This window comes from Carassius carassius, chromosome 10 (genome assembly GCF_963082965.1).
Source record: "Carassius carassius chromosome 10, fCarCar2.1, whole genome shotgun sequence".
Lineage (NCBI taxonomy): Eukaryota > Metazoa > Chordata > Actinopteri > Cypriniformes > Cyprinidae > Carassius > Carassius carassius.
Genome location: NC_081764.1, coordinates 30,119,192 through 30,132,435, shown reverse-complemented (window position 1 = coordinate 30,132,435; position 13,244 = coordinate 30,119,192). Strand labels below are relative to the sequence as shown.

The 13,244-nt window shown below is 42.9% G+C and overlaps 1 protein-coding gene across 1 annotated transcript in view; it reads left to right on the top strand.

Moving 5' to 3' along the window:
• The window catches only part of palm3 (paralemmin 3), a 52,502-nt gene that overhangs the window by 27,381 nt on the left and 11,877 nt on the right, over positions 1–13,244 (top strand). The window contains exons 3-4 of the mRNA XM_059559536.1: positions 6,915–6,995; positions 11,371–11,489. Coding sequence (XP_059415519.1) covers positions 6,915–6,995; positions 11,371–11,489 — 200 coding nt within the window. The remainder of the gene's footprint in view (positions 1–6,914; positions 6,996–11,370; positions 11,490–13,244) is intronic.

The following is a 13,244-nucleotide window of genomic DNA, read 5'->3' as shown; positions in this document are numbered from 1 at the left end:
TTCTTTTTCCATTTCAAACCTTTAGCACATTAGAAAGATTCCACTGATATTAAAGGTAGGCCAAGAAAGAACTATTTTTAAGAGTACAGCAGCTCTCTCACAAACACACACAGGCATGGAAACTGGTGTTAGATGTGTTCAAGACTCGTTCTGAATTATTAAGTGATGGAGTCTGTCCAGACCAGGTAAAACTACACCAGATAACAGCAATGACGCTCTCTAAGAGTCTCTTCACCTGCTTGCCGACATACAAAATATTCATGTCTTCTGAATGCAGTGTAGTATTCATTTCAAGTCATGATGACGCTTGGGTTCAGTGGTTGATTATGTCCTAAATTGTAGCACTAACATGGAAAACTTATGGTTACAGAGGACAACAGTGGGTTCAGAAATACAATCCAGATGGAGAGATGATACTTTTTTGCAGACATGCTCACTTTATTTTTGCATATTAAAATTACTTATACTAAACACTGTTTAGGAGATTCTTTATCACTAAAATAAGAGGTACCACATATTTTATTTCTGTTTCATGGCTGTGTAACAAAATGTAACCAAAACCTTTTGGTTAATAGAAAAACATTCAAAAAGTAGCGATTCCCTTTCAAGGGAACTTCGAACTGCGTCCTCTGAGGGGACACTATGGGGAACACCTCGTCGTGACCCGTGTCTGAAGCATACTTTGAAAAACGCCAACGCGTTGGCCGGCGACAGCCTCTGACGTCACTACCAGCGCGACTATAAATACGCGCCCGTAGGACCCGTCACTATCTTCTTCGTCTTCAGTTGACTGTTTTGTTTGAAGCGTGCATCTGAGAAACGAAAAACCAAGACGGTAAGAGCGATCTATTACTGTTTTCATCATGGCTTCCACTAGCAAGGCGTTTAGACAGTGTGTGCATCCGTGTCAGCGTTATCTGACACCCGATGACACACACACTCTTTGCGTCTCTTGTTTGGGTGAAGAGCACGCGCGCAATGTCCTTGAGGGGGCGGTCTGCGTGCACTGCGAGCGTTTCTCTCTGAGAAAGCTCCACTCTCGTTTGTCTCTCTTTTCGAGGAAAGAGGGACAGCCATCTGGATCCCGCGGCTCAGGTCCCGCCGTTGCCGAGGCACGGAGGAGAATGAGCTCGTGGGGATCACAAATGGATCTCGCTGAGGAGTGTAGAGAGGGACCTTCCTTTTCACACTCTCCGGCGGCGAACGAGAGCGAACTTCGGAAGGCAGATGTGGTATCATTAACCCATTCTGACACTGAAGTTAGTGCTCTGCTGGGTTCTACCCAGGAAGAGCAGGAGATGTCTGAGAGTGGTGAAGAAGCTGAGGCTGAGCCTTCTCGATCCTCCTGTCCCGCGTATGAGGAGCTGTTAGAGGTTATGGATCGCGCCACGGCAAAATCAGATTTGCCATGGAAGCGTGCCAGCAAGGTGGCGCCACGAGGTCGCCTCGCTGAGCGGTACTTGTCTGACCATAGCCCTCCAGCCCAGGTGAGCCTTCCATTCTTGCCTGACTTACATGCAGAAGTCGAAAAGGAATGGAAGAGGCCGTTTTCCTCTCGCATCCACCGGTTGCATGAGAACGGCTATGAGAGGATGCCCCCTGTAGAAGAGACGCTGGCTTGCTATCTCTCTGTGGGGCAAACGTCCTCTCTTAAATCTCCCGCTTTGCCATCTAAGCCCCTCCAAGATACATCCCGCTTAAATGGCAGGTCATACGCGGCAGCTGGTCAGGCTGTGGCTTCACTGCACACGATGGCGGTGCTCCAGGCCTACCAGGCTGACCTGCTGAAGGACCTGGATACAGGTGAGGGCCTTTCACCTGACCAGGTAGCCGAGCTGCGCCGCACCACAGACCTCTCTCTCCGAGCTACCAAGCAGGCCGCCTCCGCCATGGGCAGGTCTATGGCGGCCATGGTAGTGACGGAGAGACATCTGTGGGTGAACCTGGCTGACATCGGGAAGGAAGAAAGGGGGTTTCTTCTCGATGCTCCGGTCTCGCCTTCTGAGCTTTTTGGTACCTCCGTCGAGATGGTGGTCGGGAAGTTCAGGGAGGCAAGGGCGCGCTCAGCGGCCTTTAAATCCTTCATTCCACGAAGGTCCAGGTCCGAGCCCGAGCAACTCAGGGGTCCTGGCCCATCTCGATCTGAGGGTCGTAGAGGGGCGCAGAAGGCTAGTGTTGCGGCTCGCGCTCCTCCCCCGCCTAAGGGCAGGGGCAAGAGGAACCGCGGGTCACGGAGCGGTAAGCAGGGTCTGAGGGACGTGATTCGGACGAGGCAGCGTCCTCGCCCGGGTCAGAGCGGTAGGATGACCTAGTAGCTCCGGATGTTTTTAACCTCTGTTTTTAACCTCTGTTTTTTGTCCTCCCCTGCCTAATTCCCCTGTAGCCACCAGCTTTCCACCTGATCGAGGTTAGGTGGACGGTCTCTCACATAACAGTCTCCTTCTGGACCTATGATGTTTTGGTTGGTTCTATGTTCATAGCAACCGCCTTACTGACGGTCCGGACCAGAAGGGGGCGCCCCGCAGGGGACTCCAGTACAGGAGGGTGGGTGAGTAGGTAACCCTTGCTCTACCTGTTTATGGACGTTATGTTGCTGGTGGTTATGTGTCTACTAACAATCTCTGTGAGTTTCCTTTACAGTAGCTAGGTGGCCAAAGAATTGGCACAGCACTGCAGGGAATTCCATAGATGTCCGGCCAGGTCACCCTGAGGGGCCGCCTGGCGCATCCGGGGAGGTGGTGGTTACGGCAAGAAGCTCTGTATTTACTGCCTCAGGTGATGCTCCCCTCGCCTAGAAAAGAGGGTTGGAGCTCACCGCTCCCGTGCGATCCAGCGCCTCTGCGATGCTTGGGAACCTCTCTGTACACACGCTTGCCTGTGTACTTTCTCAAAGCCACATAGTGGTCAGTGTGCACGTTAACGCTTTGCGCACTGTCTGAAATCCACGTAAAGTGGTAAGTGTCCACGCAAGACTCTGCGCACTTTCTGAAATCCACATAAAGTGGTAAGTGTGCACGCAAGACTCTGCGCACTTTCTAAAATCCTGTATGGTAAGGGTTACGCGCTCTGCTTCGTTCCCTTTCTTGGGATGATTCGCCCCCGGTGTTCCTTGGGCTTCATCCAACCAGTGTGTATTTGTTATGCACCTCAAGCATCGCTTCCCTCAACATGAGGGGCTGGGTGGTCTCCCACATATTGTGGTTATCAGGTGGTAGGCTTCATCAGGCCTCCCTGATGGTGAGCTCCCATATACGGTGGTCGCCAGGTAGTAGGCCTCACCAGGCCTCCCTGGAGATTTGGCTTCCACATACTGTGCGTCTCCACTAAATAGCATATTGTGGTTTTCAGATAGTAGGCTTCACCAGGTCTCTCTGATGGTGAACTCCCATATACGGTGGTCGCCAGGTAGTAGGCCTCACCAGGCCTCCCTGGAGATTTAGCTCCCACATACTATGCGTTTCCACGGAATAGCATGTTGTGGCTTTTTCAGATAGTAGGCTTCACCAGGTCTCTCTGAAGACGAGCTCCCACATACTGTGGTTGCCAGGTAGTAGGCCTCACCAGGCCTCCCTGGAGATTTAGCTCCCACATACTATGCGTTTCCACGAAATAGCATATTGTGGCTTTTTCAGATAGTAGGCTTCACCAGGTCTCTCTGAAGACGAGCTCCCACATACTGTGGTTGCCAGGTAGTAGGCCTCACCAGGCCTCCCTGGAGATTTAGCTCCCACATACTATGCGTTTCTACGGAATAGCACATTGTGGTTTTCAGATAGTAGGCTTCATCAGGTCTCTCTGAAGACGAGCTCCCACATACTGTGGTTGCCAGGTAGTAGGCCTCACCAGGCCTCCCTGGAGATTTAGCTCCCACATATTGTGCGTTCCACTAAATAGCACATTGTGGTTTTCAGCTAGTAGGCTTCATCAGGTATCTCTGAAGACGAGCTCCCACATACTGTGGTTGCCAGGTAGTAGGCTTCACCAGGCCTCCCTGGAGATTTAGCTCCCACATACTGTGCGTTTCCTAAAAAACGAGCTCCCGCGATTTGTGGTTGTCAGGTAGTAGGCCTCACCAGGCCTCCCTGGAGTTGAGTTCCATTTTGCTTTCAGTTTCCACTGAGGTGGTTATCTGGTAACAGATAGTAGGCCTCTCTAGGCCTCTCTGTAGGTGAACTCCCACATATTGTGGTTATCAGGTAGCAGGCTTCACAGGCCTCTCTGAATGTGAGCTCCCACATACTGTGGTTGTCAGGTAACCTTTCAGTACACACGCTTGCCTGTGTACTTTCTCAAATCCACATGGTGGTCAGTGTGCACGTTAACGCTTTGTGCACTGTCTGAAACCCACGTAAATTGGTAAGTGTGCACGCAAGACTCTGCGCACTTTCTGAAATCCACGTAAAGTGGTAAGTGTGCACGCAAGACTCTGCGCACTTTCTAAAATCCTGTATGGTAAGGGTTACGCGCTCCGCTTCGTTCCCTTTCTTGGGATGATTTGCCCCGGTGTTCCTTGGGCTTCATCCAACCAGTGTGTATTTGTTATACACCTCAAGCATCGCTTCCCTTGTCATGAGGGGCTGGGTGGACTACCCACATATTGTGGTTGTCAGGTGGTAGGCTTCATCAGGCCTCCCTGATGGTGAGCTCCCACATACTGTGGTTGCCAGGTAGTAGGCCTCACCAGGCCTCCCTGGAGATTTAGCTCCCACATACTGTGCGTTTCCTAAAAAGCGAGCTCCCGCGATTTGTGGTTGTCAGGTAGTAGGCCTCACCAGGCCTCCCTGGAGTCGAGTTCCATATTGCTTTCAGTTTCCACTGAGGTGGTTATCTGGTAACAGATAGTAGGCCTCTCTAGGCCTCTCTGTAGGTGAACTCCCACATTTTGTGGTTATCAGGTAGCAGGCTTCACAGGCCTCTCTGAATGTGAGCTCCCACATACTGTGGTTGTCAGGTAACCTTTCAGTACACACGCTTGCCTGTGTACTTTCTCAAATCCACATGGTGGTCAGTGTGCACGTTAACGCTTTGCGCACTGTCTGAAATCCACGTAAAGTGGTAAGTGTGCACGCAAGACTCTGCGCACTTTCTGAAATCCACGTAAAGTGGTAAGTGTGCACGCAAGACTCTGCGCACTTTCTAAAATCCTGTATGGTAAGGGTTACGCGCTCCGCTTCGTTCCCTTTCTCGGGATGATTCGCCCCGGTGTTCCTTGGGCTTCATCCAACCGGTGTGTACTTATTGTACACCCCAAGCCCCCTCAACTTGGGGGGGCTGTGTGGGCAATTCTCGGGTAGTTCAGCAGCGCTCCCCTTTTCTGAAAGGGTCACCTATGAGCATGCTGCTCGGAGCTCGGAGTCTTCCTCTCTTGGGAGACTGATTCCCGGTTCTTCAGAGCGCTCCAGTACCACATACTGTTTGAGACGCTCTGTGAGAGCAGGCATCCTGCTGAGGCAGGGGCTGAGGCCTCCAATTGCTCTGCTCCCGGGCCATTCTTCTACGAGCTGCTCTGACAGAGTCCCACGAGAACCCCTCCTTAGAACAGTATTTTAAATCCATGTTATGGTAAGTGTGCACGGGAGTTTTTGCGCACTTTCTAAAATCCACATTGTGGTAAGTTCGCACGCTAGTCTCTGCGTTCTTTCTAAAATCCCTAGATGGTAAGGGCTTCGCGCTGCTGCTTCGTGCCCTTTCTTGAGTTGGTTTAAGCCCCATTCATCTTGGGCACCACTCCACCTAGGTATCCTCGGATACCTATCTAGAACAGAGCGCCGCTACTAGAGTGCTGTGGGGACAGCCCTTTCGGCAGGTTTTTGCGAAAGCTAGCAGTAGCCCCTGTGTGACAGGCAAAGACTTGGTAGAGGAAAGTGCCAGGCTCTTAGCCGTATCCCTTTAAAGGAATCTCTGTGATTCCAAGCCTTTAGCTCTACCCCGGGCCAGGGCCCTACAGGATAAGTTGGGTATGTAGCTTAGGCCTTTGGCCGTAAGGGATAATGTCATAAGGCAGCCGTCAGACCGTCCCAGGGGCGACTCCCGGTGAAGAGAAAAGCGGTAGAGTTGGTACTTAGTGTTTGCCATGATTCTGGTCTGCACTCCCCTCAGCATGGCGGCGTGGGTATACTGTTCCCCATAGTGTCCCCTCAGAGGACGCAGTTCGAAGTTCCCTTGAAAGGGAACGTCTCAGGTTACGAATGTAACCATGGTTCCCTGAGAGGGAACGAGACACTGCGTCCTCTAGCTCCCTGCCATGCTTCGGACGCAAGCTTCACGAAGAAGATAGTGACGGGTCCTACGGGCGCGTATTTATAGTCGCGCTGGTAGTGACGTCAGAGGCTGTCGCCGGCCAACGCGTTGGCGTTTTTCAAAGTATGCTTCAGACACGGGTCACGACGAGGTGTTCCCCATAGTGTCCCCTCAGAGGACGCAGTGTCTCGTTCCCTCTCAGGGAACCATGGTTACATTCGTAACCTGAGACGTTTTCTACCATTTAAAAGTTTGGGGTGGGCAAGAACTGTTAATGGTTTTGAAAGAAGTAGTTTGACTTATTTGATAAAAATACAGTAACATTGAAGTTATTACACTGAGCTATTTTTAATTACATTCAAATATTATTACAATTTAAAATAACCATTTTAATATATTTTAAAATATAATTTATTTTCAGCTGCCATTACTCCAGTCTGTGGTGTCTCATGATCCTTCAGAAATCATACTAATATCAAATATTATCAGTGTTGAAGACTTTATCTGTCAATATGACAGACTGAAGAGTACAGAAGAAGTTGAGATTTGAAGTATCAAGCTGCATTAAAGCAAAGTACGTGGAAGGAACATGTTGTGTGGACATTCTGAAAAGGTGTGTGAAACTGTGATATTGCTACTGTATGTGATATGTCTGTGATATTTTCTGCTTTCAGGAGAAACGGCGGATCCAGGAGGAACAGGAGCGAGCCAGGAGAGAGATTGAGGATGAGAGACTGAGATTTCAGCAGCTGAAGGTGTGATGTCTCACACACACATACACACGCACACACTTGCCTGCATGACCTGTTTTGCAGCAGGACACATCAGGTCACTTTGTGTCAAGTAGGCTTGTCATAAATGTAGGCCTGTATGCACACACATACACACACAAATTCACACAGTCACCAGTACCACATGTAAAACACACACACACACACACACACACACACACACACACACACACACACACACATACACTTCTTGAGAATTTAAATGTTATCCTGGAAGATTTCATGCTTTGCTCTGACGTGTTTGTGTGTGTGTACTTTCACTCTCTCTCTCTTCCCCACTATTGTTTCCATAAAATTTACAGACTGTGTCTGTGTGTGTACATTTATGGGTGTTTCACAACTATGGGCCCTTTTGTCCTTAAGGGGAAACAAATATCCTAAAACAAACTTTTCACACACACACTACTAGTTATTTCACATACACTAATAATATTCAACTGTGTGTGTGTGTGTATATATATATATATATATATATATATATATATATCATCACAGCATAGTGTAATGCATGCCTGACAGCATTAGTCATTTTTGTGAAGCATTACAAGAATTTCCACCACATCTCAAATTAAATCATTTATAAAAATTCTTATCATGAAATAAAAAATCATATTATTTTATAAATAACATATAAGTAATATTTTCACGCTTTTTAACTTAATTTGAAAATAATGACAGCTTTATTTATGTTGACTTCTATGGAAGCATATGGGTAGCAATATTCAATTTGGGATGTAATATGCAATATGACAATGCAATATGTAAAATGACAATGCATTTCTGTATTTACATTTTCATTTTCCAATACATTTGTGCAACGTTTGGTGCAAAATGAAAATGAAAATTCATTTTCCATTTCATTCACCAGTTTTAATATGTAAAATGAATACTAATTGTAACGCTTTATAAGTTGCAAAATTAATATGAAAATGTATTACAGAAATGATTAGATATGTATAACATGTTCAAGCAAAAACTGTGGCAAAATGATCATTTAAATGCTATTTTTCTTAAATGCATTAACACTCACAGTCAAGACACTCACGATTGCATTTTCATTCAATGTCCCGCAATGAATGTAGCAAAATTCAATGTTCACATTGAAAATGCATTCCGAGCCGATCACGTCTCCGCCCCCTACCGCCCATGTCAATCAGTGCGTGAACAAGGCGGGGCTTGCAGAAGGTCAGAGACTAAAATCTCAAGAAGAGGATTCAAGTGAGAGAACATAGACAAGACAGTTGATCCGTGTACGTTTTGATCATTTCGGTTTATGGCTTCAATATTTCATTCGCACTTGTGGGCGGAGCTGAAACGCTGCTTTCATCTGATTGGTCGAATCGCTCCACCTTCAGCTTGGTCTTTTCATTCTTTCAGGCAGAATAAGAATCAGTGCGAGTGAAGCACCGCTCACTGTTAATTAGCATAATATTTGAATCATATGTAGCTGGGCACATAATTCGTGCTGCTGCGACCTGCAAATTATTTCTAGGTTGTAGTATTGTATGAACATTGTCCCACTGATAAATACAGTGCAAATAGTTCTGTCTCTTTGGATAAAACTGAAGTGGAAATAAAAATCAATAATAGACTGAACAGTTCCATGTCTGTAACATTTACCACTCTCATATTTTAAGTCATAAGGCACTAGGTATGTGTGTGTGACATTAATAAATAATTGTAAAAATTAATATAGTTACATTTCTAAATAAAAATAGTAAAATTAGCTCCGTTACTGCTCAGTGCTCCTGTAGCCTACCCCAGAGTGCCCTCTCACGGCTGTAGACGGTAATGTTTTCTCTTGGTTCTGAATAAATGCAACTTATAGTCCAGACTTATATATGTTTTTTTCCTCGCATGACGTATTTTTGGACTGATGCAACTTATACCGAAAAATACGGGTAACATTATTATTATTATTTATTATGAGAGTAATTGACACAGACTAGAACTTTAATGTTTCACCAAATTCAGCTCAGATCTTCAGACTCATCTGACTCGTGTTGCTGTATAACTGGCCTGACTTACCTTCCCAAAAAATCCTATTTAATTTTATTTCATAAATTTAACTATATATATTTCCACTTCACTGTTATCCAAGGAGACAGAACTATTTGCACTGTTTTTATCAGTGGAACAATATTTATACAATACAGTATACAACCTAGAAATAATTTAACGGGGTCTCTTGCAAGTCGCAGTAGCACGAATTATGTGTGAATTAGTATTCATTTTAGATATTAAAACTGGTGTATGAAATGGCAAATGGAAATTATGTACTTTAATTTTCATTTTCATATTGCACCAAACGTTGCACAAATGTATTGGAAAATGTAAATGTAAATACAGAAATGCATTGTCATTTTACATATTACATTGTCATTTTGCATATTACATCCCAAATTGAATATTGCTACCCATATGCTTCCATAGACTTCTTTATTTTCTGACAGCTCAAATAAATTCATGATTTTCACTTACTGTTTTGAAAGCCCATTTTCACCACATAAGAACAATTATGTTTTTGAAAAAAATAATTATGAGATAAAATTGAAATAAAATATTAAGTCACAATAATGATATTAAAAGTTAACATTAAGTCTATGACAAAAAAAGTAAAAATTATGATGTTAAGTTGAAATTATAACAAGTCGAAATGAGAAAAAAACATTAATTATGTAAAGTCACTTTTTTAATCTTTTATTATGACATAAGAATTTTAACATTTTATGTCATAATTAATCATAATCATAATCTTATGTGACAGAAATGGGCTTCCATATATAGTTGTGTCAAATGAGTCCTAACTTCTGATGAAACATTATCCTAACCCTAACCCTAATTTTCAGATAATATATATCAGTATGGCTTATGATTATTTCACTGTTTATCATAGCTTTTAAAATATTAAAGATTGAACGTTTTGGTCAGGGATAGCTATAAAATCTTTACATAAAAGGCAGTTGAATAGTTTCTAAGTTTAAATGTGATAAAAATGTATTTGAAATCAGTATTACTTTAAACCAATCACTGGGACATAAATGTGTCCATTGAAAAAAATTAAATAAAAATAGCCTTTATGATAAGTGGCATAAAATGTGTGTTTGTAAGGTTTGTATTTGGGGTTCATAGTCATAATCATGCATGTAGATAAAGTTTAATCCCACAGCCACTGCTGTCTTGTGTTATCTTAATCCTCATACATTTTCAGTTTCCATGGTGCACATCACTTCCTGTTTGGCAGCTGCTGGCTGCACTTTTGTTATGGAGTTCCCCGTCAATCTTCATGTCAGAATGTTTTCTTACTAATGAAATACACTCTAGATGGTCCTGATATAACCTTTCAGAAATGTGTTGTTATACTTGTTTTTACTGTTGGAAGTGGAATTAGCAGAGGAGTGAAAGTACATTACGCTCAGCAGGAATAGTTTGAAACTTTCTTTAAATTGTATAAAGGATGTTTTGCAGCAGATTTATTCACTTCAAGTGCATTTTCTTAATTTAAAGACCCCATGAAAAGATTAGACGAACACTTTTCTCTTTTCTTTGTATTGTCCCCTGCTGAAACAGGATGTTAAAGTAGAACATATCAAACAAATTGACTTTTGTGCACTCTTGACAGCTTGAACCATGGACAAAAGCAATAACACACACTCATACATGATTTGATCTTCAGTGACCTACTATCAAGAACTGAAGGATTTTCATTCAAATACATATTAACACGATCACGGAAATAACATTTGGTTGGCCTGGCAAGAAAATATAGGCTACATGTATCATATTATGAGTCAAAATGTTGAACTGTTACAGTTTGTCCCTAACATAGTTGACAAACTTACCTTCAGGGAAAGCATCCTTCACTTTAACATATCAAAACTGTGTTTAATGATTAAGTGTGGCTTAATAAACCAATAGTTGTTTTATTAAGAAAGCATACTGTTTTTACACCTTTTTCCTGAAATCTACCCTATATGATAGAATATGGTTTGTTATGTGTCTTTGGTTGTGCTGATGCTCATACTCCTATAACACACATAACAACCACCATAAAATGCTTTCTGCTATTGCTAGTCAGTGGTGTGTAGTAGGGACATTGCTATTTTAGAGATACAACTGAATTTAGAGGTACAAATGCATTTTTTTCAATTCAATCTTGTGTGTTTTTATGGCAAATATTAACTTTTGGTGTGAATAGGCCACTAAGCTCCAGAAACCAGTGTGCTGTAATGCCTTTGCTTTGCTGTTAGTGTGAACTGCTGATAAGAAATCTATTTAAATAATGTGCCAGCCACATTAATTACCGTACCTCTTCCTCCTGTCCCTGTTTCTCTTACAGAGGAAGTCCCTCAGAGACCAGTGGCTGATGGAAGGACCTCCTGCATCTCCTGACAGCACGGGACCCCGATCACCCCTCTGGAGCCCTAAGGTTCAGGAGATAGAGACGCACATTAACAAGTACGATTTTTAATTTTGTGGTTGTGGTTGAGGTTGTGAACGGTTGCCAGAGCGTTAATATGTGGTTGCAAAGGTTACCTGCATAGTTTTTAGTACATTGCTATGCAGTTCATAGATTGTTCTGGGTATTTTTAGCATGTTTCTACACAGTTACAAGGCTTCTCTGAGTGTTTTAGTGCATTGCTAGATTGTTGGAAGGGTGTTTTGGGTAGTTGCTAGCCGGGGAAAGTCAACAGAACCCATCAAGATTTCTCTGTGATATTCTGCTCTCTATATATGGCTTGGGTCTCTCCTTGATTGAAAATTAATTAATTGCCATGATGGTGGAAACGGGAACTTTCAAATCAATACAAGACTGACATATTCTTTTGGACTGTCCTGCTTTAAATGCAAGTAGAAAGCTCTTTTATGTTCATAAGTTAGTTCACTTAAGGTCTTAAGAAATATTTTGTCTGAAAAGGTTTTAGAATTTGTATCATATGTTAATAAAAAAAGAAAAATAATCTGTATGTTTGCTTGGTTTTTACTGTATTTATGTGATATTTGCATTTTTGTAATTACGTTTTTGTCGTGAAAATAGCCCCAGATTGCTGACATGGCATTAAATAAAATTCTACTACTATTCTTACAGCCACTTTTTATTTTGTGAAGCTCAACAATCTTTTGTGGCACATTGTAACTATATCCTTTGGTTTTAATCATTGTGTTGGACAATAAAGGGAATTTGGCCTTTGTGTTCCCTCTTATGTATGTTCATGTAAAACAGGAAGTCATGGCTGGACAATTTCATCTTCATAGTTATACTGTTGTGCTAAAAATTTTAAATATGAATTCATATACTTCAGAGACATTTTATTCATAATGATTATAATTATGGCCAATGTGTACTGGAGAAAAGTTTATCTCCCCCTAATTTCAGTTGTTTTATTTTAATGAAAGTTAAGATTTTTTTTTTTATGAAAGATTAAAAAGATAAACACTGCAGATTTATTTTCACAGCCATCTTTGCTCATATTTATTTTACCAAGGGGGGCTAATACTTTTGACCACAATTGCCAAATCTCTGACCAAAAACTGTGAAACAAAACAAACAAGCAAACAAAAACTCTTCTATGAGCACTGAACTGCATATATTGCCATATGAGTAGACTTCTCAACACTTGGGGGTTTGTTTGAATCGCTAATCATACATACAGTATGCTTCCCTTTGCAAACACCTCTAATTATTCCTGCCAAGGTACTGGAGCACAAAGCAGGTGATGAGTTTTTATCCCCCAAAACATCTTTCTATTTTCACGTGTATGAGTGTGAAGGAGTGTTTGATGTTCCTGCTTTGCAGATCAGCATTTATTTGCTTGACTCATGGAAATGGTGATTATTGTAATAAGCTGGCCGCTGAGATCTTCTGTGTTGAAGCAGGGCTTTAATTAGTCAGAGCAAAGTTTGGCAGTAAGCTGTTCACAGCTCTATATGGGTTTTTCATGGTGTGTAAACAGCCATCTGAGGCCTCACATCCTATGAGGAGGGATTTGTTTAATGCCTGTATTTGTTACAATGCAGTTTTATATAGCTATAAAGCATGCTGTGATTTCCAGAGAGGATTATGACTTGAGTTAATGAGTCCACGTTAGTGCAGGCTCTTGTTTGTCTGATAGTAAATCCTGAAAAACCTACAGTATACTCTGGGACCCTGCTGGGGAGGCTCCTTTGAAATTGTTGGATGTCAAAACAGTCATGACTACATGCTGGCTACAC